Source organism: Neltuma alba, unplaced genomic scaffold, assembly GCF_004799145.2.
Source record: "Neltuma alba isolate B1F8T4 unplaced genomic scaffold, ASM479914v2 tig00012508_pilon, whole genome shotgun sequence".
Lineage (NCBI taxonomy): Eukaryota > Viridiplantae > Streptophyta > Magnoliopsida > Fabales > Fabaceae > Neltuma > Neltuma alba.
This window is the reverse complement of record NW_021636976.1, coordinates 49,131-74,612: the sequence shown is the minus strand read 5'-3', so window position 1 is coordinate 74,612 and position 25,482 is coordinate 49,131. Positions and strand designations below refer to the sequence as shown.

Below are 25,482 nucleotides of genomic sequence, written 5' to 3'. Positions count from 1 at the left end.
ATGCTTAGATGAAAAAGAACAGAGAAGGAAAAGTTTGATACAGGTTTAAATCAAACTTCTCCTTGATCAGAACATACTGTCAACTAGTACTTCTTCTCAAATGATTCTCATTTTGGGGAAGGGTTTTTGTTGAATCACAGATCAAAAGGAAGGGACAACAGACCAGGCTAAATGCCTGCTTGAAACTGCAAGTCACACTTGTTACCTTACATTGTTGCTCCCCGCTCCCGCACACTGATGCTTCTTAGACCGCGTTCTGCTTAGGAAGTGAGAGACATTTAGTAGAGCTGATACAAGTGTGATACCAAAAAAAAAAAAAGAACTATCAAATCGAACGTAGATTATTAAAGGAGGGCAAATGCATGATTATCATCAATATTTCAGAGTTAAAATTAACACCTGAACACCATCATATGAAATTATGCAGCACTGTACGTCCATTTGGAGGGTCTGCAATAGAATTCTTAGAACTCTATTCTATTCCCATCTGCTTTGTTTTCATCACTTACCTAAAAGGTATCACTGGTCCCCTCTAAGTTCTAGCAGGAGCAACAAGATCTTCATTGTTTGCCACAACCTCTTAATCAATCACATATCGATGGCTGAGTACTCCAAAGTTTTCCATACTTTGTACGTTTTATCAGCTGCTTGGCAAAAAAAAAAAAAAAAAGGTACTACCTCCAGTCCTAATTATAAAAGCTAGTTAACTAATTTGAGGAGATTAAGAAAAGAACTTAGTTAGTTATTTGTAATAAATATGTGTTATCTTTCCTAAAATATCCTTGCTAATCAAGTGTATTGGCTAGAACTATCATTGTTAGAAGGGCTACCTTAAGAAAAAAATGCATAAATATGATAGACAAAGTGGATCGGATCTTATATTTAGGACTAAAATAAAAGTCAAACAAAGTCTTATATCAAAGACCGGAGCTAGTATGTTCTATCAGCTTTTCATGGACTACTTATCTAATTCTTTGGATCGATCAATCAGTACAGAGAAGAAAAATTGGAAAGAAATTCCTGTTTTCTTGGCTAATCAGGGATAGTTACAGTAAACTATACGGCCCTTATTTTTATTCACAAGCTAAAAGCTCCTTTTAATTCATGCTTCTTACGTTCTATAATGAAAATCATTCTTCATGATTGAGTGGAGTTATGATTATCTGCATGGTGTCTGGATTTTATCTAGAGAGTCTGTTTGTGGTGCGCCGTGATAAAGAAAGCTCAGAATCTGAGACATGACCAGAGTTTGTCCTTCTGATTCTTGAACTTGGCGTCATCAATGGAGTCTCTGATTTAGTCCTCATGCTTCGCCCAGATAAAGTCATCTGTGGAGGTCTAGCAGAAACAGATCGTGCCTTTGGTGTACCTGCATTGATAAACACAAAGAAAACACGTTGGTAGAATACGGACTTTCTTTGGGCCTAAATGAATTCTATTTTCCATCTCAGAGACCATTGCTTGTTTTCAAACAAAAATATAAGAAGCTGTTAAGAATCTGAGTACATCAGAATCGCTGCATTTTCAGGTAGATTTTCATGGTGACATCACAATATTTTGCTTTTCCATTAATGAAACATATTGGCATAGAATGCAAAAACTTAAATAGGTATAATACTTTTTGTAACTTACATCCTTAGGATGATGGGTTCTGTTACTTCTTCCATGGAAAGATTGAGACAATTTATAGAAACTTAGAAAGGACAATTAGATCAAAAGCAAAATGAATACATTAGCGCGTGTTTGTGTGACCGTTTTGGGGCACCAAAACGAACCCCTAAACATGTCTTTAGTAATAACACTCAAATGTTTTGTGATATCTAAACATGAGCTTCAGGGGGATAGTTTACTGCTCTGACAAACAATTTCATGGAAATTAACAAGCATTGATAAGTGAGCCTGATTATAACCTGGTTGTCTGCTGGTTCTTTCATCAAAGGATCTCCTTGATAACAAATATCTTCTGTTCATAGTCACATCGTCAGGCCCAACTAAATGCTTCCTATCGGTTCTTGATGGATATAGTTCCTCCCCAGAGGTAGCAAGTTCATCACCACATGCTGAAGCCTCGCTTCCTGATTCGGAATTATAATTGGAGCTTAAACTTATTTTTTCTTTTTCTATGACTCGATAGGCAAACATTTGAAATGGAATTTGATATATTGGCGATGCATTCGAACTTCCCCAAGAAGGGAACTTTCTCAAGATTGTTGACTCTATATCGCAGTAATCTACTGGTGGCACTGGTGGGTCTAGTGAGCAATTGTAATCAGGATTCATTGCAAGAAACCGTTTTATATACCGAAGAATTCTACAAATGGAGGAGAAGCTTGGCCTTTGATTTGGATCAGCATTCCAACATTTCTTAGTCAAGTTAGTAACATATTTTGGACAACTGTATGTGAAAAGGGGTCTCTCTCCTGCCCTAATGTTTCGACTCATTTTGTCCCCTTGAAGATGGCTATCCTCAAAAGGGACTTTTCCGGTCAGAAGCTCAAAGCAAACCATTCCAAAACTGTACACATCAGATTTCTCTGTATACTTGGAGTTTACAGTATCTCCTGTCTGTTCTTGCTCTTCGAGAACTTCAGGAGAATACCAGATAAATGGTACGGTTTCATTCAGATTTGAGGTCCCTTTTTGTTTCAAGTTCTTAAAGCCAATTTGGCCAAACCCTGAAACCTTGGCATGCATGTAGCCTTCTGTGAATGTACGTCTGGGTTTAACCAGAATGTTTGAAGGATTTAGCTCTCCATGATATATTTTCTTTGAGTGCAGGTATTCCATTCCCCTGGCAATTTGAAGCATAAGATCAACTGCTACAGGAAGTGCAAATGGGACTCGCTTTTTTGGGCCATAAACTTCTTCAATGTGTGCGCAAAGATTTCTGCTCATCAGTTCCATTAGAAGAAAACACTCTTTCTTCTCCTCATCACAAAATCCACAAAGGCATTCAATTATATTTGGGTGTGAAAGAGATAGAAGAGAAATGATATCTGGCTCCATTGCTTCTATGTCTCCAAAAAAATGCTTTACAACAAAGCTTTCACCTAACCAAATAATCTCTTTGTACATGCTCCCATTCCCTAGTCTTCTCCTCACCTGGTAGTCCTTGGACCCCACCAAAATTGAACTAGGAAGTAGCTCCACATCCAATGAACCTGATTTTTCTAATTGCTTCAAAAGAACATCTGTTAATTGATTCTCAAACTTTGTTGAGATTGCTAATTTCTTTTCACGTATTTTGTTGAGAAGAAACCATCTATCTTCCTTCCAAACTGTGTCATAACGGTTGCAGAAATCCTGAGTAACGAGATACTGCTTCCCAAATTTCCACTGGAAAAGGCTCATATCTCTGTATTCTTTCCTGTACTTGTTAGAGTTGATGAGCCTCTTCCTTTCCATCTCTTCCTGATCCCACCCTGCTACATCTCCCGCAGATTCAATTGCTTCAATGACGATGGGCATGCATGAGAGCAAATTGTAGAGGTTGAACTCAACACAATTTTTGTTCCTGTAAAGTGTAATGGCTTTCGCCCACCAGTCCTTTGTTTCACTTTCCAAGCATTGCTTGATGTAAGCTTCTCCTTCTTTGAATATCTTGTGAATCTCTTTCAATGGCTGTTCAAGAACTTTCCACTTTGTGTGCTTCTCTGTGAATATCAGGTTCTGCGTAATCTCCTCAGCAATCAAATCATACGCAAATGTGAAGACGTCCAGCAACAAACAGCACTGTCTCTGGTTGAATTCAATGTTCTCTCTGAACACCATCAAGGCCTTCAAACCTCCCAGTGCCTCCCCAGCATGTCTAAATTGCTCCATAGACAGTAAAAACTAAAACAGGCCCTGAAATAGATACCCACAACACAAATTATCCAAATTCTTTTTAGGCATATCCCAAGCGTTACAATCTTTTAAGGGCATACTACTCTCATGTCAACCCAATGTTCTTAAATGGATAGAGGGATTCCTTTTTTTTCCTCGCCAAAGCTAAATCCTTTGGTTAAGGGATTGAATTTTCTGGAAAAATAATCCAGGGCAATAATTATGGATCCCACACATAGAACGGAAGCCTTAGAAAGAAGAATGAAAGCAGGGGGGTCAAAGTTTGTTGCGGTGCAAACTAATAAAGACGAAAGCACTACAAAATGATAAAAAGAAAAATCTTAGTGTACGCTCAAATCCGTCGGGATCAAATGAAGGAAGAATGAAACCAAATGGTTTTTGCAGCTGTCGACTAAAACAAAAACAAACAGACGTAAAACTATGAAAGCATCAGAAAAACTTCCGGGAAAATGAGCGGATTTTCTCGTTGAAAATTATGAATCTTTGGGAATGCGGGTGCCCAAATAATTACCAAATTGTAGAAGCTGGTCCCTCGTGGTGGTGACCGGGGATCCTGCATGTGCTGTTCCGTGCGCAAACATTTCCCGCGAGTTTCGACGGTGTGCTTATGAATTCGGTCCTAAACGGTGACATTTGGTCTAACATTAATTAAGTTTTCTTCAAAATCCAAGCAACTAAATGTTAATTAAACAATTAATCCAAACTTTAAACACTCAAGTAACTCCTTCAAATTTTAACAGTTATACAAAAAATAACTGTGCATAAAGTAACTCTACAAGTTGGAGTTAAGTGGCCTGAGCCAGAATGATCTCAAAATTATATGGGTTGACACTTGGCGATTTCTTTTTTTTTTTTAAAAAAAAAAAAGGAATAGACCTCGGAACGGTGCGTTTTAGTGCCAAATCTGGAATTCTTGACTCACTTTCAACTCGGCGATTCTGTGCATTTCAGAGCTTCAGACGGCGAGGAAGATGCGGTGGTACTTCGTCGCCACGCTTCTCACCATTCTCACAAGTTCTCAGGTCAGTTTAGAGCGAACGATTTCTTTCTTTCTTTCAACTCCTTATCAGTATTATCACTAATTAACGTTTTAAACCGACAATTCTCCCCATTGCCTTTACTGTTTTAAATCCCTTACATTCATGTCCATATCTCGTGATTTAGCTACGCCTAATCCCGTATCACGAACTGCATTGATTGTAAAAAGTGCACTGTGGTCTATTCATTCAGGAAGAAAAAATTGATTGGTCAAGAATAGTAAATCTTTGAATCTTTGCTGGCCATTAAAATCCCAAACTTCACTGAGGATTTTCTTGATTTTGGTAATCTCTCGTCAAATTCACTGAGATGTTATCTTGATTACGGTCGTTTCTTGTGGCAGGGAATATTAACAACACTCTCACAGAGCAATGGAGGGTATAAGTATGATTATGCAACTGTCCCGTTTCTTGCTGAGGTTTTTAAGGTAAAATCACCGTGAAGACCGTTATCAAATCTGTTACCATTACTACTTTATCCCTGACATTTGATTTTGCTAACATGAAGCTTGCAGTATCAAGTCTGTTACTGCGGAAGGAATTCCACAAGTCACCTATGCCAAAAATGACTATGGACTGGAAGAGTGTGGCTTTATACATTGTCCCATCTATTATATATCTAATTCACAACAACGTTCAATTTGCTACCCTTACTTACGTGGATACATCAACATATCAGATAATGGGCAATCTAAAGATTGTTACTACTGGAATACTATTCAGGTGCTTCTTCCTCAGGATACCGCAGTCTAAAGATTGTATCAGTATTGGATGTGTTTTGTTTCCTCCGAAGTTGCTTATATCACATAATTTTTTCAGGTTGCTCTTAGGAAGGAGGCTTTCAAACCTGCAGTGGATGGCAATTGTATTACTGGCTGTTGGGACAACCACAAGTCAGGTGCCAAAAGAAAATAGCTTTTTACAAATCCATCGTATAATTGTATAAGCTGATATCTTTGATTATGCACTATTTGCTATACAAGTATATAATAAACTGAAAATTGAGGATTAGATACTAGAATTTAAGAAGGCATCTCGTTCAATAATTAGCAAGTAAATACTTACAAATCCCTTCATCACTATATACGAAGATTTCTCTTTCTTTTGCTCCTCACACAGAGACACTTGCTCTTTTGAATATTAGGTTTAAAATGTTAGCCCCATTATGGAATATTCTTGACATGGGAGCCCTACTGTTTTCTGTTGACGTAGGTCAGGGGCTGTGGAGAGGCTTCATGTGACTCCCTTTTATCGGCACCAATTCAAGGATACGTGTTAGGAGTTCTATCTGCTTGTCTTTCTGCATTGGCTGGTGTTTACACTGAGTTCTTGATGAAGAAAAACAATGACAGCTTATACTGGCAGAATGTACAGATGTACACGTAGGTATTCTTTCTTGCGTTTTTCACGTGACACATTTACTTACTCACACATGCAAGTGCTTTCATGAGTCCGCTAATCTTTCAAACTTCTTCTTTTTCTTCTTCATTTTTCTCTCTTCACCCCTACTATAACTTTTTTTTTTTCAGATTTTCCACTTCAATAAGAAATAATTACACTTTGAAATGGAAAAATGGAAAATTATTGGGGCTTTTTGTGCTTCCGTAGAAATCTTAATTTATATGCCTATTGTGGCTAGTTACTTGGGTTATTACTTTGTAGACTATGCTTATATTTGATTCCTAGAAACATGTTTTAATGGGATTGGAGCCATGGTGTGGGATGTGGCTATAAATTAAAAGTGATCATTGAAAACATATAACCTTTTGGTGAAGCAGGGTCGAGGCTTTAATTTACCAATTAGAGGCGGAACTGATCTTGGGGTTTTAGTTTTAAATTTTTAGAGAGATGGGTGAGATTTCTAACAGCATAGTTTTGCTGTGTCTGTCAGGATAAAATGGTAGTGAGCTTGGGTTTTCTTAATCACTACTTAGGATTTCCACTAAAACATGATGATTTTTATTTTTATTTAATTTCATTTACTAACTAGACAGTGATTGGAGTTTCTTTCTCCAGGTTTGGTGCTATTTTTAATATGGCAAGGCTTCTTATGGATGATTTCAGAGGTGGATTTGAAAATGGACCATTTTGGCAACGTATTTTCAATGGTTATACTATTACTACCTGGATGGTAGTATTGAACCTAGGGTCTACTGGTCTTTTGGTTTCATGGTTAATGAAATTTGCTGATAATATTGTGAAGGTATCTCCTCTGGCTCTCTCGAGACTCCCTTTTTTTATGGGCCTCAGTTGTGCTGTGCACATAATTCATTTACTCGTCTGATGTTTTCATCTTTCAAAAGTAATTTTATTTCTTTGCGAGAAAATAAGTAATTTGAATATGGCACAAATTGAGTATTGATGATCTTGCCGTGTCCCCTTAATTGTCAGTTGATTGCTTTCTTTAGGTTTATGCGACATCTATGGCGATGCTCCTTACAATGGTACTATCAATATTCCTCTTCAATTTCAAGCCTACATTGCAGGTAAATTTCCATGGACCTTTTCTTTATTCAGGAATGTTTTATGCTCTCTCGTCTTGTCCATGCTTTTAGCTCAGATCAAATTTCTGCAGAATATTTGGAGTTTTGGGTTCCACAATGAGCAAACCTGTTTTTGTTGTTGCTCTAGTTCTGAGCTTGTCTATCTTAAAAGTAAAGGGAGAAATTTAAGCAAGGGCACTGTAGCAGTTTCCTGACACTTAAAGGACAGACAACCATAAAATTGGTTATCCGGTTCAAATTTTAAAATGAATAATTAAATCAAGTGCAAAAACTTGATTGATCAAGCTCTATTTTTAACTATCCACAAATTTTGTGCAACATTTGCCCCAAATACCCTTACTGTAAGTTTATTTTATTCTTATCATGATGTGCAAATGGCTTTATAAATGCTCTTGTTGTCATTTCTTCTTACATCACGCTCCAGCTGAATCTGAATATCATGCTATCACTGGATAGTGATTTACTTTTCTCTCTTTCTTTGCAGCTCTTCTTGGGCATTATTATTTGTATGATGTCTTTACACATGTATTTTGCCCCGCCCAATATGCTCGTAGACATGCCATTAACAGTAAAGTCAGATGAAGAAGAGAAGCGCATTGAAGTTACTGTTGATCAAAGATCACATTCATGATGTCAAGTCTCCGTTGACATTCAAGATGCATAATTCTGTTGGTAAGCCGCTTTACATGAATTCTAAGTTCTAACTTATTTTCTTTTTCTTTCTTGTTCCCCGAGTACATCCAGATGTTTTTGTTTCTACTTACCAGATAACAGGTCGCATTGCCAGTTCAGGGAGACAATGTCATAGCACTCTCTCATCCGAATTCTTATCCCAGTCTCTCACATCTTGATCTTGATGATGAATTTTGTAGGAAGCCTTGTATAATAGGGACAACTAGCTTTGGGAGCTGTATACACGTTTTAATACTTCCTTTTGGCTTTGCTGGGATTCTCATAATCAATTCTTACCGAGTTTCTCCAACGAGGCCTGTTTAAATTCACTTATTTTATAGCATCATTTCACAGTATGCGGCCATTCAATGATATCTATCCTAGTACCTGGGCACCATCAGTGGGAAAAATTGGACTTCTATGTTGTTAATTTGGATGCCCAATCTATAGCATCTGGTTAAATATGAAAGGAAATATTGAAGAAAAATTCTGCTTCGCGCTCAACAAATGTGCATAGTTTCCATGTGTGGTATCTTGAAAGCAGCAGGCTGCGCATTTAATGGAGCTGGCATTGCGAGTTTGTACCGCCATAATTGAGGAGGGCAAGTCTCAAGCCTGCTAATAATGTCAAAAGAGGAAGGAATGAGACACCGTAATAATATATCGACCCGCGGGATTGATTTGATGTAAAGAAACTTTTCATGTTTCAATAATAATGATCTCCATCTCTAATCAAGTACATGGCTCTTCATGTTATTTGGGATTGATAGAAAATGCAAGAACTTTCCTTTTTTCTTCTTGAAATTCCATTTTTATGAAAGAGCAGGCCTCTACCAGATTATTCCCCGTACAAGATTTAGTTTACCATAATAGTCAAGAGCTCTACGTACACGTAAATAGGATGAGAACGTGTAATTAGGTAAATGGGACACGTGAGGCTTGGGATGGAATCTGAAAGCATGCATCCAAATCAAGAAGGGGTTGGCAGGTTTCAATAATGAGGGGATCTCTCTCTCATATTTAATTGACGGCACTGAGCAAATTGCAAAATGAGCCTATAAGGAGCGGACACCTTCAAAGCAATTTGTAGAGATTGATGGGGGCGGTGCAGTGACGTGTTCCACCATCCTTGGAGGCAGATTGGTTCATTTGGGGGCACGAGCACCGAGGCCATAGTGCTCTGCTTCTGGATAAGCCTTTCAAGTCGTACCATAACTGAAAATAATAATAATAATAAGATTACTACATAAAAGGTGAAATCACTTGGAGTTTCAACCCATTCTAATTCCTCAACTAGTCTCCACTCTCCAAGAGTAAAAATAATTCTGTTTTTTTTTTTTTGTGTGGGTATCTTAAAGGGCAAGCAAACGCATGAAGAAAACAAAGCATAGGAAAAAAGACGCCAAGAAAAACAAAAAATAACCACTCAGCATAAGAGATGTCTACTAAATTAAAGTTTGAGCTCACATCTATAAAATGTGAGATTGCTTTTTCAAACTTTAGACCATTTGCTGCTAAATAGATAGTTGTTCCTTTTTCTTGACAAAAAAAAAAAGTTGTGGCAAATATGGAGGTTTGTATCACGTACATTTATGTTCGTCTTTTCTGCCTTTTTTTTTTTTTAAGTTTAAAACACAAAGATACACTTGGGAATGGGTTCCTGTTCAATCCTTTTTTTTTTAAAGGGAACTTGTGGGCAATTCTAGCCTCTTCTTTTTGCTCTAATTGGTGTGTGGAGGGAAAAAAGTAGCTTTACTGTTGATGATGCCACTAACTAACCGGGTATAAGTTATATAGATATGGCAAAGGATAAAGGCATTGGACGTTAAACAATTGGTGAGGAATGAGACTAATAAGCTCATGATTTGATTTCCCTCATAAATCCATGTCTGGCCTCACCTGATCTACGCACTCACTTTTCCATCACTTTCTTTTCTGCTTGGTTTCTGTCTTCTTCCTAACCGAAAAAGAATCCAAGGTCCAAAACTGAGGCCCACACTTCATTAGCTACCATATATTTCTTCTTTTAAAAATTCCAGAAAAAAATTCTGAAATTATCAATTTTCTAATTCAGACACTTAAAAATTAAAAATGATGAAGAAGAAAGTGGTGTCTGATGTTGTATTTTTATAAATATAGTTAAATGACTAAAATGCTTTTGTATTAGATGTGAAAAAAAAACTATTAAACTTATCATTACCAATATATTTATTGTTATTGGCTGTTTAATACTTGTTATTACCAGTTCGTAATTTGTTAATAAATGATTTGCTATTGCCAATACATATCTTATCCTTCACTGTTTAACACTTATTATTATCAATTCAGAACTTGTTAATAGACCTTTTGATATATGGATATTTTATTTATTTAATTACGTTTACAAAATATTAGACTAGACATTATTTTCTTCTCTATCATAGATACCTCATTTGAAATATCTAGCTTCTTTATTTGTTATTTTCCTTTCTTCTTTCTCTGTTTTCTTTTTGTCCAATAAATATTGATTGGATTAATGTACATATATTTATGTATAATATAAACCTGGGAATTAAGTCGATTTTTATGAATTTTATCCTATATATAAATATAATGTATGAATAATTTGACTTCTTTTATTTGCTTTAAAATAGGAGAAATCATTTAGGCCACTAGACTTTTTCTCAATTGATTAGGCACCCAATTGATTAGATACCCAAAACCTTTTTCTTTATTAAATCCTTCAATTTTGTTCTGTTAGCAATATTATAAGGGCTAATCATGTTAACAAAACAAAATTAAAGGATTTAATTGTAAGAGAAGAACATATGTGTATCAAATTAAAAATCAAGAAAAAGCATAAGAACCTGCAAAATAGTCTTTTCTTTGATATGGTTCAACTAACTCCACATGGACCAACTGAGTTAAATATCAATTAAGAGTTTTTTGGATAAAAAAAATCAATTAAATCATTGATTTTGTAATAAAATTACATTACTTTTAAATAATATACTTAATAGATTCACACGAGGCACATTTTCCAAATATCATTACTCCTCCGATCCTTAATATAAGACCCATTTAATTAATTTGATTAAATTAAGGAAGTTAGGTAAGCTAGTTAATTATAAGAAAAGTGACACATTTTTCTTAAAACACCATAATCATCTTTCTTAATACCCCCTCTCCTTCTTTTACTTGATTATGATTGAGGAAGTATTCATAGGGGTAATTTAGAGAAAATTGATAAATATAAGAAATGGGTCTTATATTTTGGATCAAAATCAATTTAAGAATTGTGTCATATATTAAGGACTGGAGGAATATTTAATTCTATCCAAATGTAAACTAGGGGAAAAAATAACGAAAGTGCTAGATATTATCAAATAGTACCTTTGAGTAAAGGGGGAAAAAAATCAAATATGACCTCTGTTTCAAATACAAAGCAATTTTGGAAAGTTTTATGTTTCAACATATAATTAATCCATCTCGTAGAATTTTAAGAACAATGAATATACCTTTTTACTTAAGATGTCCCTAGAAATATGTCAGAATTCCTAGCCACCCAATTGGCAAAAATTAAATAAATGCAGAGTTGAAAAAATTGGGATCTCAGCAACCTAAATATTTTTCTTAGTGAATACTTCCTTTGATTCTAGTTACAAGGCAAAATTTTAAATCCCTAGTTCATCATAAAGTTAATTTTTTCCTTATCTCGCCCCTTTTTAATTAACACTGCAACAAGTTCTTATCATGTTTTAATTCTTAAATAACATTTTGTTATGATCATTAATTTTAATGAAAGGAAAAATTGAGAAGTAATACACAGGAGTATTTCTAAAAATCTAAGAATATTAACTGCTACTCCTTAAAATTGTGAAATTAGTTAACTTTGGCCTATAACTAAAACCGAGAGGACTATATGTATAATATAGGGTAAGAATGTGTCATATTTAAAATGTAAGCAGCAGGATTCATATATTGATTGGAGAAAAAATTTGGTTAAAAATACTCATACAAAGTAGAGGCTTATAATCTCATAATATTCAATTTTATTTAAATTTAAAATGGATTTTTTTTTGGGATCTCACAAAACATTTGAGGCGGATAAAGGAAAGCAACAAACTTTTGGTGGCACCGAAAGCCAATAGGAGACTGCCACGAAGGATTCGGATATATGATGGGGGATGGGTGAGTGATCCTATGCGCTGCCTTCCAATTGGGTTTTGAGGAGTGTCCTCATCGCCATATCATCCCATCATTCTGTCCCAAACTGAGCGGCACAACTTTTGCATCCATTTTTGCCCACTTATATTACTCCACGTGTCCGATTTCATTATCATCCGTTTTTTCCTTACTTTCATCTGGCCACTGCCTAAATTGGCCGTGTTTTTATTTATTGTAAAAGCCCTATTTATGGTATCTATTTATAAGTTCTTTATAGAAAAAAAATTTGGTCTTAAATAGTATAGCTCACTTGTAGGATTAGCTTCATTTAAATAAGATAGGGATGGCAACCATTGAATTAGCTTTACTTAAATATAATTTTACTAGTTTTCGGATCAAAATATACCTTCACTTTGTTCTTTTATAATTAATATGGGCATATATTTTCTATTGAAAAAAAATCAAAATATCACCTTATCATTTGAATAAATGAATGGCCAAATATGACAAAGCTCCTATTAATATAACTTCTCTTCAAACGAAAGAATGTGATGGAATGCTCCAAGATATTTAGTTTTTCTCAAGAATTTTGACTTCTTTAATTTTAAAATTATATCCTTTGGCTTAAGACTTCTATATTTCAGTTCTTTCTTTTAGGTATTTTTAAGCTTTTTTTTTTAACTAAAGTATAGGTATCTTTCTACTGGTAAAAATTCTATTCGAAACATTATCGGACACTAAATGTGAACAACTCTTTTAGTGGGATTCAAATATTCATTTGTCACATTATGATAGGTTAGTTTTCTTTTGTCAGACCCAACCCGAGTTATTTTTAAGCTTTGTGTACCTGCACCTTGACAAAAGAAAATGAATGGCCAATAAGTGCTTGACGACTTAAAACGAACGCCAATGAGCAAGCAAATGTTAAGATGATAACAAGTGAATAAAGTCTGTGCCATGGAAAAAGTCGGGGGGGTCTGTGGTCAAAAAAGCATAAGTAGTTGATGTGAATCCGACCATTATCTTCAAAATATCTCGATCACAAAACGAGATATTAAGAAATACTACCTCCGGTCCTTAATATAAGACCCCGTTTGACTTTTTATTTGGTCCTAATTATAAGACCCCAATCCATTTTTTCTCTCATATTTATGCATTTTTTTCCAAGATAGTCCTTCTAATAATGATAGTTCTAACCAATACACTTAATTAGCAAGGATATTTTAGGAATGACAACACTTATTTATTACAAATAACTAACTTAACTTACTTCTTTAATCTCCTCAAATAAGTCAATTGGGTCTTATAATTAGGACCGGAGGTAGTAAGAACATACTACTTCTTATTCTAATTATAAGAACTAGTTAATTAATTTGAGAAGATTAAAAGAATAAGTTAAGTTAGTTATTTGTCATAAATAGATACTGTATTTCTTAAGATACCCCTGCTAAACAAGTGTCTTAACTAAAACTACTATTGTTATAAGGATTACCTTGAAAAAAATACATAAATATAAGAGACAAAGTAAATTGAGGTCTTATATTTAAAACCAAAATAAAAGTCAAATAATATCTTATATTAAGATCCGGAGGTAGTGTTTTGTTAATTTCATATGGTTTCAAATTAAAAATTTCAAATTAGGTACTGTTATGAAATTTTTTTCCTACCATCAAATCATAATTTCATTATACTTTATGAAGGTGAAATTAACAGTGATGCCGTAACAGAAATTTCAATTCATTGCTACTTCGCCAGTTATTATATCACATAAAAGGGCCAATAATGGAAGGCATAAGAATATTATAATTAAACGTAATAAAAATAGTTAATAAAAAAACATTTATTGCACATCTACTTTTGATGTTTAAACGCATGGGTAATTTTAAATAACAACACTACAATTTACAAAATCACATCAACACATTGTCAGGATGATCTGAAATTTATAAATCATACCCGATATCATGATAGGTCCACATCACGATATTTTACTTGGTTTCTTGTTTGTCAGGATCTTCCATAAATAGCCCTCTCAGTGAAGATTGATTTTTCAAGGAAAAGTATGTTTGCTATAAACAAAAAAGGCAAAAAGAGATCCCATCTCAAAAAAAAAAGTCTGTCTGTTTTCTAAGAGAGTCTTTTAAACATGTGAATTACGCTTCAGTTGTAAAAGCCCTCCATGTTGGGATTGGACCATTGTATTGTTTTCCCCCAAGTGGATGACAACGACAATACAAATAGGAAGAAATTGTCAAAATACACGGAAAAGAGAATGACAGATCTTTTTCAGCTTTGATGTGTGGATTCTAGCAAACAATGGACCTTTCTCGTAAGTATAACGAAATTATATACTACCTACGATTTTAATTATAAGAGCTAATTGACTAATTTAAAGAGATTAAAAAAAGAAGTTAAATTAGTTACTGTTAGATTTTGGGCTTGGGATCCGCCCTTGATGGGTCGGATTATTTGACCGGGTATAAAGAGAATATATCAGTCAAATATCCAAGCGATATTGTAATATGTTTAACTTGGTCAAACACCCTGAATCATATCCAATCGGTTACGATATAAATCTAATTAATTTATATTAAATTAATTAATTTATATTGTGTAGATTAAATATATATTAAGTATATATATTTAGAATTAATTGTGATTGATTCTGGATTTAAGTTCAAATATCATGATATTATGAGATAAGGATATATTATATCTTATCTCAGATTTTATTTGATGGACTCAGTGGATATTTTTATGCTACCCAAAATATCCCTGACAAAAGTTATAAATAGAGGCTTCTCCCATCAGTTCAAATCACTCCAGTAGTAGAGTTTTCCTACTATATCTCTCTCTCTTATTTTCTTTCTTGCAAAAGAGGTGCTCTGCTGTGCACTTAAAAGCTTAGACTTTTATAGTCTAGCTTAAGCGTGAGTTAACAAGACCCGACCGACCCGACCCGAGATCCGACCCGGTATATTTTCGATCCAATGTCTTTTTTATTTCAACAGTTACTTATAAGAAATAGGTGTTGTATTTCCTAAAATATCTTTGCTAATCAAGTGTATTGGCTATAATTATTATGATTAAAAAAACTACATTGGAAAAGATGTATAAATTTAAAAGACAAAGTGGATTGGAGTCTTATATTTAGAATCAAAATAAAAATTAAACAAAATCGTGTGTTAAGGACCAGAAGTAGCATATATTTATTTATTTGTGCAAAATAAAATAAAAAATAAGCTAGAAAATTTGAAATAAGATTTCTAAAATTTGAGAAAAAGCGCAACTAATAAGATTTCCAAAAATGCATCATGCAATGATGACAAGAGGCGGCACTTGATTCAGGGAAGATTTGTGTTTTATGGGATGAGTGAGTAATCCAATGTGGTTGGCTTCCAATGAGGATTAGAGGAGTGTCTTGAAAGGACTTAAGAATCCAATCATTTTGTCCCAACCCTTGTAACTTTTGTGTCCATTTTTATCCAATCTCCTCGCGACAGTTCAACAAACATCCTTTTGTTGCCTCTTCCAAAGACTATAATCCCCATCTCAAAATTATACTAGGAGTGGTTCATCGCAATTTGATTAGTTTGTGATTATTAACAAATTACCATGGATTAGTAAAATTTCATATGCTACTTAAAATTGTTTGCTCGTGATTAATTTGAAATTTCAAGACATCATTTATTTATTTTTAGCTCAATATTTAAAACACTAATATAAGGACTAGTTTGAGAGTTAGAGTTGGTTCTAAATATAATACCTCAAACTGTTTTGTTCTTTAAATTTGTAACTTTTAAGAAAACTAACACACACTTGTTGCATATAACTAACTAAATTAATTTTCTTAATATTTATATTAGTTGTTTAGTTTTTTTAGTTAAAAAATTAATTATTTAATTCTTATATTTTTTTATTAAAAATTTAAGAAAGTAACAAAACAAAAATATTGTTCGAGGGCTGAGTTTGTTGATGTGAAGGAAAGGATTTAAAGAGTTACCCCAAATAATTTCACTGCATCTGCTTGTCTTTCTTTTTGGCACATGGAGATTGAAAAAGCACAGAACTGGTTAGATATAATTAATTTGTCATTTAAATAAATTAAATTTGAAAAGGCACCAATTGGCAGCCAAAGGTTGAAATGATCACAACTCAATCACCCTCTCTACAATAGGACAAAGTTTGATGTAAATTTCAGCTTTATCTTCAAAATATCTCAATACCAGAATGGGATATCAAATATTTGTATTGTTAAAATTTGTATATTCAGGTTATTTTGGGTTTTTTTCCCTATTAAAATACTATATAACAAGAATATGGAATTGTTCATGAAAAATCATAAATGCATCATAATATATAGAAGATCGATAATTCATCAAAATAAAAATAAATACATATTTTTTTTTAAAAATCTCAATTAAGGAAATAGGTTGGGATTGGACCATACGTGTTCCCCAAGCGGACGACGGCCCCACTACAAATCGAAAAACGCCAAGACATATAGAAGAAAAGCCTTCTTTTTTTTTTTTTTCCAATTTTTGTATGACAGTTCTAGATTTTAATTGCATTATTTGGGGGTTATAAAATAGTACAAATAGTTGTTTAAAATCACTTTTAAATTTTGCATGCATATTTGGCTGGTCTTGCTAGCTTGCGACTTTTATCTTTACCCTTAGCTCTAAATGGATTTTATTTTTTATTTTTGAAATTTTTTAAAAAAGCTTTCTATTGAAAACTTTATTGGTGAGAAGGACCTAAACTTTTTTTTTTGATAAAAAAAATTTATTCAATATAAATAAAATGATTACATAAAAAGGCAGTCAGTTGTCTTCGGTCAATTGGAGCAAAACCCAGATGAATTAAAAGAGAAAAAGAGAAGGTCCTAAATTAGACTAATGATACTTTATATGTACAAAATTTATAGAGTATTAATATTTCTGTATATAAATATTTATCAGGTATTTCTCACTGAGAAAATTTGCAATAGAAAACCTTTTTTCAGTTTTTCCTATTCTTTTTTTTTTCCCTAATTTAAATCCTGGATACATATGTTTTTCTTTTTTCATTTTTTAACATACTATATTTTTTCGAAAATTTATATTTGGCACATATAGACATGACCGAAGTTAAAGTTAAGAACACTATACATACACATATTTATTTTCGTAACAAATTGTATAATCAGATATAAAATATAAAATAAATATATGAGAATAGTTTTATTTCAATATGTTTTTTAGTTGTGAGTCCAAACAAACCCATAATGAAGAGTCTGAAAACTCATGCATTGGAGCATCTTGCGGCGTTTGTCAATGGTCTTATAGAGAAGATTCCCCGGATATGCTCGGCAAAGCTAAGCGGTGCTCACGTGATGAAAATGAACTATTGAAATTGAAGGCTCCATAATTTGTTTCAACATTAACATATAAAATTCAGCTCCAAAAAACAAATATTAACACATAAAACATTAAATTTATAACGAGTCGTACTATTCACATGGTTATGAAGCAAATACCTTATTTCTCTCTTGAAATTCTTTATGTTTCACATAGACATGCGTATACCAAGCGGTGTTAAAACTAAATAAATAATTTTTAATGGCCATGTTTTAATGATTTTTTAAAGAAATATATTAATCCTCCGATTCTTAATATACGGCCTAATTACTGAGTTGATATTGTTCCTAAATGTAAGATTTATTTTTCATATTTATCAATTTTTTAAAATTATCCTTATCTTTTTAACCATAATCAAGTAGGAGAGGGAGGATGGATATTAAGGAAAATGATTATGATATTTTAGAAAAAATATGTCATATTTTTTATAATTAATTAATTTATTTAATTTTTTAATTTAATCAAATTAGTTAATATGTCTTATATTAAGGACTGAAGGAGTATAAATTTAAACTATTTTGTAAACAATTATAAAGAAAAGAAAAAAGAAAAAGAAAACTGGAGAGAAACAGGAACATGGATTTCACTTTATATATATATATATATATATATATATATTCCTCAATAATGTGGACTAAGCTTGACCCCTAGGCCTGGAGAAGAAAGGACTTAGTTTTGTACTGATGGCAAAATATTTTATAATTTTTATAAAATAGAAAACCCATAAAGCCTTATCACCCGAGAATGTATTACTAGTATTTAGTACCTCAGTCCTACTTTAAAGGCTTGACTTTGGAATGCATGCATCCAACTTGAGTGGCAATCACAAATCACACCAGCATCTTTGCTTTTATCCGTCCCATCCCATATATAATATTCATCTTTTTAAGTCATTAATACTGCTATATTTCATTCTTCATTTACACTACAATATATGGAAAAACATGTGTAATTCAAATATAAATTGTTCAAAAATACCCAATTGTAAATTTTAGGGGAAATTGCAAAAAAAGACCTTGGAATTGTAAAAACGCACAACTTCATTGGGTTTTGACAAGAATAATATGCCCTGAAGTTGTCAAAACCCAAAGTGAAGTTGTCAACCTATCTGCGTTTTTGCAATTCCAAGGTCTTTTTTTACAATTCCCTAAATTTATTACTTAAAAGTATTTAAAATTTATATAAGGACTCAGACACAACTTACGCTCGGCATGTGCAATTTTTCTCGTGCTATATATAACTTATTTTAATTCTATACTCGTCTAGTCCTGTTTATAAGACAAAGAGAAAGTTTTTTTGGTCATATTTGTAAGTTACTTCATTAAATTTTTACCATGACTGTACTATATTGTCTTTCATTTATTATAGTGTAGATAGTTATTTTGTTTGAAAGGTGTATATATTAAATATAGATAAAGTTAGAAAGTTGTTATATTTTAATAAAGAGTTAATGCAGTTTAAGATTTTTCTTAGTCTGTGTAAAACATGTTAGAAGTGTCTTATAAATAAAATTAGAAGAGTACAATACAAAAGATATTTATATATAGTTAAAGATATATTGTATAAAGTTGATGTAGAGTTGCACTAACTTTAAACAATAAATTTTGCGATACAAGATTTTTCAACTAATTCTCTTCTAAATTTGATTGGTTTGGTATTCTCATCTGAGGGACCAATAATACGGTTCAAGCAGAAAGCAGCCAAGGGCTTTTTGGCCGTACTAGTAGGTAATAATGTGCAATAGTCCTGTCTCCAGTTTTTAATATTAAAATTAATTTAATTTTTAATTTAATACTAAATATAAAATCTTAATTTATTTTGTTTTTTATATTTATTTGTTTTCTTAAAATATTTTTTATAATAGTTACACATATTAAAAATTTCATTAAATAATAATTCTATCTAATATATGATTAGTAAGGATATTTTTAAAAAAAATAATATATATTTATTACAAATAATTAACTTAACAAACTTCTTTAATTTATTCAAATTAATTAACTAATTTTTATAATAAAGACAGGATGTAATAATATGTGTTAAAACGACGTCGGATTGTCGGTGATTTTAATATATCTAGTCTGCGAAGGTACGCTAACTAAGCCTCTTGGTTAAAAGAAAAAAGATATATGCCAAAAAAAGAACAAAATAAAAAAGCAGGACTTAGCCTCTCACTCTCTCTCCCTTCCAGCACCATTGCTTTGCTTCTTGCGGCTGCACTTCTCTCTGCAGCCTAATATACCAAAGCATATCCCGTTCCTCTTCTCTCTCGAAGGAAGACTCTTCCATATCTGACACGCTGGTTCAAGAAATCGAGATGAACAACGGCGGGGAATCCTACGGTTTGATTGAGACGCAGTACATAAGGAGGCATCACAGGCACGAGCCGAGGGACAACCAGTGCACTTCAGCTCTAGTTAAGCACATAAGGGCTCCCGTTCACCTTGTAAGTCGCTTGCATATAGTTCTTCTGGTCAAGATCATGGGATTTCCTTGTAATTCTGAAATCTGGAACGGGTTCCTTCTTGGTGTTGTTGTGTGGGGGTGATTTTCTGAGATTGGAACCGTTTTTCCCATGGTCTGACTTTTGTTTTTGTTTGGAGATCGAGCGATTTCCTTTCCTCTCATTTGGGGTGGTTTCTTTTCATCTCTAATGCTATTTGACCTTTTAAATGGATTTGTTTTGGCGTTTACATTTTATGTTTTTGTTTATTTATCTCTTTCTTTGCTGGCTTGAGGACTATTCTTGATTTTGGGTTTTAGTTTTATTCTTCTATTGTCTGAGTGTATGATTGTTGTCTTTTTGAGCTCGCGAGGTTTCGAGCGATATAGGCAGCCTTGATTCATATTATGAAGTAATTTGTAGTTATGAAATACTCTGTGACAAAGTGTAATCCTTTTGTTCGAATAATTTACTCGTGCTCCCATGTTAATCATCGACTTTCAGAAGCATAAAATAGCTACACACACGCACACGCACACACTTATGTGGAAGTTATATATATATTTTTTATGCTATGCTTTATAGCTTATCTTGTTTATTTTTCCTTTTTCGGCTATGTCTTTTTCTTGTATAGAAGCTTCAGGCCGCGAAGGTCAGTAAAAAGTGAAATTTAAACAGCCACTCCACTTCACTTGGATATGGATGAAAATGCCTAGGCAATAATGAATCTGGCATTAGGAGAATTATTCACCTTGCTATAACAACGCTCTTAACTGTCAATTCTTAGTGGACTTCTTTTGAAAGCACCATGCATTGTGAAAGATCAACATTTTAGTTTCTCAGCTCTTGATTAATCTTCATCATCTTTTATGTTCTGTCCGACCGTCAGTGGAGGTTCAGGGTCATGGCTTGAATATCCTTGTGTGTTTGGAGATAGTTTTATTATATGAAGAATTTGTTGCAGAAGATAAAATTTTGATGGAATGACCTGGCTCAACTATTTTCGTCTTGTGTTAGGTTTGGTCGCTGGTTAGAAGATTTGATCAACCGCAGAAGTATAAACCATTTGTTAGCAGATGTATTATGCAAGGGGACCTTGATATTGGGAGTGTAAGAGAAGTAAATGTTAAATCTGGCCTTCCTGCCACAACCAGCACGGAGATGCTCGAGCAACTTGATGATGAGGAACACATTCTTGGCATTAGGATCGTTGGTGGTGACCATAGGCTGAGGGTATGTCAATATGTATGTCATCTAGATAATTATGGATCTGAGATCAAATAGTGATGAAAATTATCCAGTTTTGTTCTTTAATTGAACCTGTTGTCAAAATTGGGGAAACAAGTCTTCCCTCGTTGTTAATATGGAGGTAAAAGCTCACTTGGGTCTTGGAGATTTACTAAGGGAAAAACAGTATAGTGCTTAAATTGTAAGCATCACCAAAAGCCATTTTCATTACTTAATTTCTAGAAGCAGAAAATTCTCTGTTCTGGAAGTTTGAATTCTAGAATTTAGTGTTTGTTTTTAGAAATTTGGCCACCACTCATCTTATGTTGTTCAATTAGTCTAGTGATCTTACTTCTCTTTGTTGTCTTTGACCTACCTCTCCTATCATATAGATGGGGAATAGCTTGAAAACAATCTTGTGGAGTAGAGAGATTTTCATTCCTCATTGATGGTGAATGGTTTATCAAAACAGTTGGTTAAGTTGTAAGCTGATGAATGCTAACCGAATTGTGTTATATGGAATCTGCAGAACTACTCCTCTATAATCACAGTACATCCGGAGGTCATTGACGGGATGGCTGGAACGATGGTGATCGAATCATTTCTGGTGGATGTGCCTGATGGGAACACCAGGGATGAAACTTGCTACTTTGTGGAGGCCCTGATCAGGTGCAATTTAAGCTCCTTGGCTGATGTGTCTGAGAGCATGGCAGTTCAGCTCGGATCAACCACTAATTATGTTTAGGTGAGAAGGATGCTGGGATTTAGACAATCACACGTTTCATCCCATTCTTATCTCAAGGTCTGATGTGGGGACTGGTTGGAGCGTTTTTCCTTCCATGTTCTTTGGAAGTCTTGAATGGGTTTCTTGTGCATTATTCTTCCATATCATGGGTACCACTTTACTCTCCCATCTCTTCCTCCTTCTTCCATTACTGTGTATTCCCCGTTAGAACAGCCGAGTTTCCCTTCTTCAGTCATCAAAAGATATTCAGCTTCATGAGCACTCAATGATGGAAGTGCGGAAGTTCTTTTGTTCCCCCTCCCCCTTTGACCTCCCTACCTATTTTTCCTGGTATTTTGTGCTCTGTATTTTGCTACTAATGCTATCTTTATGTATGTATGCGTGTGTATATACGTGTGTGTGTATATAATGGAGGAGCCTTTTTATATTATATAGCAAGTTTTCGGCACATTCAAGGAGTTATTGTGCTTGCTCTTCTGATGGGAAGCTTTCTTTTGGTTCATGTCATGCATCCGACATGGATCCTCAATGGATATTTACATTAGTCTGTCTTTAAGGAGTTATCGATAAGGGGAAAATGCGAATGATTTTCTTGTTACTTAAGACTCTCTTTAGTCTTTACAGATTCTAACTAAAAGTGTAATATCTAGTCCGTTGCCATAGAAGTTTTAAAAAAGTAGTGTCCAGTCGCACATTTTCAATATTTTCCCCCATTTTAACACATAGTCAATCTTCACAGAAGGTAGGCAGAAAGAGCTTTGATGTGCATATATAGGTAGTTTTTTTTTTTGGTGAGAACTATTTATTTTAAACATTTTTTTAGATGAAAAAATTTAGGTGAGTTGGGTAAACTTTAATTTTTTTATTTGGTCAAAAGGGTGAACTTTATTTTAAACATTTAATTAAGAAATATAAGATTTCCGGACATGTTGCCTACCTATTGAACATTAGGCGATGTTATGCCTGGTCTCCCCAGTCAGCTTGTACACACAAACATTCCATACATCCTCATTTAAATTGCATATTGCGCAGGCATTTATTTTAAAAAGAAAATTATTGGCCGATGCATGCATGCTGCCCTCCTCTCTCCCAAGGAATTAAAATGGAAATTGACAACCATTAGCTTAGCAGAAGGAGCAAATCCCTTCCGACAATCAATGTTTGAATCCCCATTGAAAAAAAGTGTTTACTGATTTAGGGAATATTATTTTCAATAAAAGAATACATGTGCTTAGTAAAAAAAAAAAAAAAAAGAAAGAAAGTGACAAGCTTGTCGTATTTGACTTGAGTCAAATTGACTGAAGTTTCAGGTCATGCAAGGATTGACAACCTCGCTTTAAGTCACAGCCAATTGCAAAGGAATGCTTGTTAGGGTTCACAAACACAAAGTGAGAATTCTTTGGTTTCAAGTTCAAGCTCACTTTATTCCTGCAAGATAAAGCCAACCCTTCTTTTTTTGCTTCTGTCCCATAAAAATGGATAGATGGTTATGGGTTTTATATTTTAAATTGATTCCTCATTTCTTCGTTTCTAGACGAGAGTGTGTGTTTTCTGGCAACATTAGCCATCAATTGCAAAATGTTCAGCCGAAAATGGAGGGGAAAACTCAAATAGAGAGGAAAGTGGGGAAAGAATTTGGATATCAATTTAAGCCCAACACCCGAAGCCTCAAATCTGATCTGGCAATATTCTACAATAATCTGGGCTTCGTGTAATATGCTTTTGCATAGGGCCGCCATGTAAAAGCCCGTTTATACATTTGGGCTTAATTTTTCGAAGCCCAATCCTATCTTCATGGGCTGTCGAGCCAGTTGCCCAGTTCTTATATTTGTAAGGCCTCATACAGCTGGGTTAAAAAAAATCAAACTTGATTTTTAAAGCATTTATGCATACTTGTAACCAAAAAAAAAAAAAAAAAATTTATACGTGCTCAAATTTGAGACATTTCTTGGTATTTGACTTTTTTTAATATAGTAAAACAAGCAAGTTTTGGTTTGAACACATTTAGTGACTCACAACATATTGAATATGATTATTTCTAATAAGAAGATATACATGCGTAGAAAAAGGATCAGCGTGAGGGTGCTTGTTCCTACATCTATTTATACATATGCATCACACCCTCTTTATTATACATTTATCTATTATGATTGTTGTACCATCAACAACATCAAAATGGTGATTTACCTTCGCATATGCCTTTTTTTTAATATATACTATCTTCAGTCCTAATTATAAGAGCTAGTTGACAAATTTAAAGAAATTAAAGAAAGAATTTAAATTAGTTATTTGTCATAAATAGGTGTTGTTTTTTTCTAAAATATCCTTGCTAATCAAGTGTATTAGCTAGAACTACAATTGTTAAAAAGACTATCTTAAAAAAAATGTGTAAATATTAGAGATAAAGTGGATTGAGGTCTTATATTTAGGACCAAAATAAAAATTAAACGAGATCCTATAGTAAGGACAGGAGTTAGTATAACTCTATTCATATATACGCGCACGCAAACTACAACATGATATTTGAAGCCTTCCTTCGAGAAAATATTTTTACTCATATATATTTCTTAATGCTTAATTTACGCTATTTTATATGTATTTGGTTAATTTTAGTCAAAATCAAATTTTAACTAAAGCAATACGAGAGTAGTTTTTTCTGGAAAAAAAACTATATCGATAACTAATAAATCAGCACACTATTTCTCTAATTCAATTCTCTGATTTCACCAAATACAATGAGACCAAGAAAATTTTTTTTGAAAAAAAAAATGTTACCCCAAATGAATATATGCAGGCAACTATATAATTCTGAAAGATGAGAATGCGATATGTTACCTAGAAACAGTTTTTCGAGTGATTATTTTCACCTGAATATGCATATTTTATTTTTTCCAGTGATGGCCCATATATTTTGAACAGGAATCCAAAAGAATAATATAAACATAACACAGAATTTTTTAACTTCAATTTTCTTTGCTTTGCAATGATTAAATTGTATGCAATGTTTGAAATTTATACCAGTTTTAAATGTACGACTCATTAATTAATACAAATTCAGGTGATTAAAAAGAATTGATTTTTATCCAACGAAACAAAGTGTATCAAAATTCACTTTTTTTTTGTTAAATACTCTCTCTTATTTGAAAATTATGAATCAAGTTTTCAGAGAGCTTTGGACTAAGTGAAACATTATTTTTGATTCACTCAGTTCATGTTAACAAGAATCAATATAATCTATGGAGAAAATAGTTAATAAAAGTTTACACATAGATCATTGTGCTAGATGCACCGAAGAAGTACTATGTTTAAAGCTTTGTTGTACGTTTCTGGAGTCTTGATTCCATGCGGTGGTGGTGACTCGCGATTTCTGAAGAATTTCACCCCAAAACAAAAACATTTTCTGGCGTTTCTCAACCACACAATCCAACAGGAGGCAGCTTCAATCGTCAGCTGTGTCTCATCC

General features: G+C 33.5%; 3 protein-coding genes across 5 annotated transcripts; 2 read left to right on the top strand and 1 right to left on the bottom strand.

Annotated features, from left to right (window-relative positions):
* Nucleotides 1-117: 117 nt before the first annotated feature.
* On the bottom strand, nt 118-3,822 carry LOC114727855 (mitogen-activated protein kinase kinase kinase 7-like). Of its 2 annotated transcripts, XR_003738617.1 has the most exons (3): nt 1,911-3,822; nt 1,116-1,369; nt 118-256 (listed from the first exon to the last, which is right to left on the bottom strand). XR_003738617.1 is itself a non-coding variant. In XM_028914627.1 (2 exons), the coding sequence occupies exons 1-2, from the start codon at nt 3,820-3,822 to the stop codon at nt 1,182-1,184; spliced, it is 2,100 nt and encodes a 699-aa protein (XP_028770460.1). In that variant the 3' UTR covers nt 1,028-1,181. The 2 variants fall into 2 exon arrangements, 1 of the variants encoding a protein (XP_028770460.1); XM_028914627.1 differs by lacking the exon at nt 118-256 and having other exon boundaries at nt 1,028-1,369.
* Nucleotides 3,823-4,743: 921 nt separating this feature from the next.
* Nucleotides 4,744-8,415, top strand: LOC114727787 (CMP-sialic acid transporter 1). Of its 2 annotated transcripts, none has more exons than XM_028914528.1 (9): nt 4,744-4,868; nt 5,228-5,311; nt 5,392-5,606; nt 5,703-5,781; nt 6,096-6,265; nt 6,900-7,086; nt 7,292-7,369; nt 7,872-8,059; nt 8,260-8,415. In XM_028914528.1, exons 1-8 carry the CDS (start codon nt 4,818-4,820, stop codon nt 8,016-8,018), a joined length of 1,011 nt encoding a protein of 336 aa, XP_028770361.1. In that variant the 5' UTR covers nt 4,744-4,817; the 3' UTR covers nt 8,019-8,059; nt 8,260-8,415. The 2 variants fall into 2 exon arrangements, with proteins under 2 accessions (XP_028770361.1, XP_028770360.1); XM_028914527.1 differs by having other exon boundaries at nt 8,155-8,415.
* Nucleotides 8,416-19,747: 11,332 nt separating this feature from the next.
* On the top strand, nt 19,748-22,497 carry LOC114727772 (abscisic acid receptor PYL9). Its single transcript, XM_028914505.1, has 3 exons — nt 19,748-20,050; nt 21,065-21,280; nt 21,804-22,497. The coding sequence occupies exons 1-3, from the start codon at nt 19,922-19,924 to the stop codon at nt 22,017-22,019; spliced, it is 561 nt and encodes a 186-aa protein (XP_028770338.1). The 5' UTR covers nt 19,748-19,921; the 3' UTR covers nt 22,020-22,497.
* Nucleotides 22,498-25,482: the final 2,985 nt, after the last annotated feature.

Bases quoted from the DNA above. Each gene is read 5' to 3' on its own strand.
- LOC114727855 (XM_028914627.1), bottom strand. From the start codon at position 3,822: ATGGAGCAATTTAGACATGCTGGGGAGGCACTGGGAGGTTTGAAGGCC. The intron at 1,370-1,910 runs GTTATAATCAGG...TTATCAATGCAG, and splicing joins AAGAACCAGCAGACAACCAG to GTACACCAAAGGCACGATCT.
- LOC114727787 (XM_028914528.1), top strand. From the start codon at position 4,818: ATGCGGTGGTACTTCGTCGCCACGCTTCTCACCATTCTCACAAGTTCT. The intron at 5,607-5,702 runs GTGCTTCTTCCT...TAATTTTTTCAG, and splicing joins ACTACTGGAATACTATTCAG to GTTGCTCTTAGGAAGGAGGC. The intron at 7,087-7,291 runs GTATCTCCTCTG...TGCTTTCTTTAG, and splicing joins TTGCTGATAATATTGTGAAG to GTTTATGCGACATCTATGGC.
- LOC114727772 (XM_028914505.1), top strand. From the start codon at position 19,922: ATGAACAACGGCGGGGAATCCTACGGTTTGATTGAGACGCAGTACATA. The intron at 20,051-21,064 runs GTAAGTCGCTTG...GTCTTGTGTTAG, and splicing joins TAAGGGCTCCCGTTCACCTT to GTTTGGTCGCTGGTTAGAAG. The intron at 21,281-21,803 runs GTATGTCAATAT...TGGAATCTGCAG, and splicing joins GTGGTGACCATAGGCTGAGG to AACTACTCCTCTATAATCAC.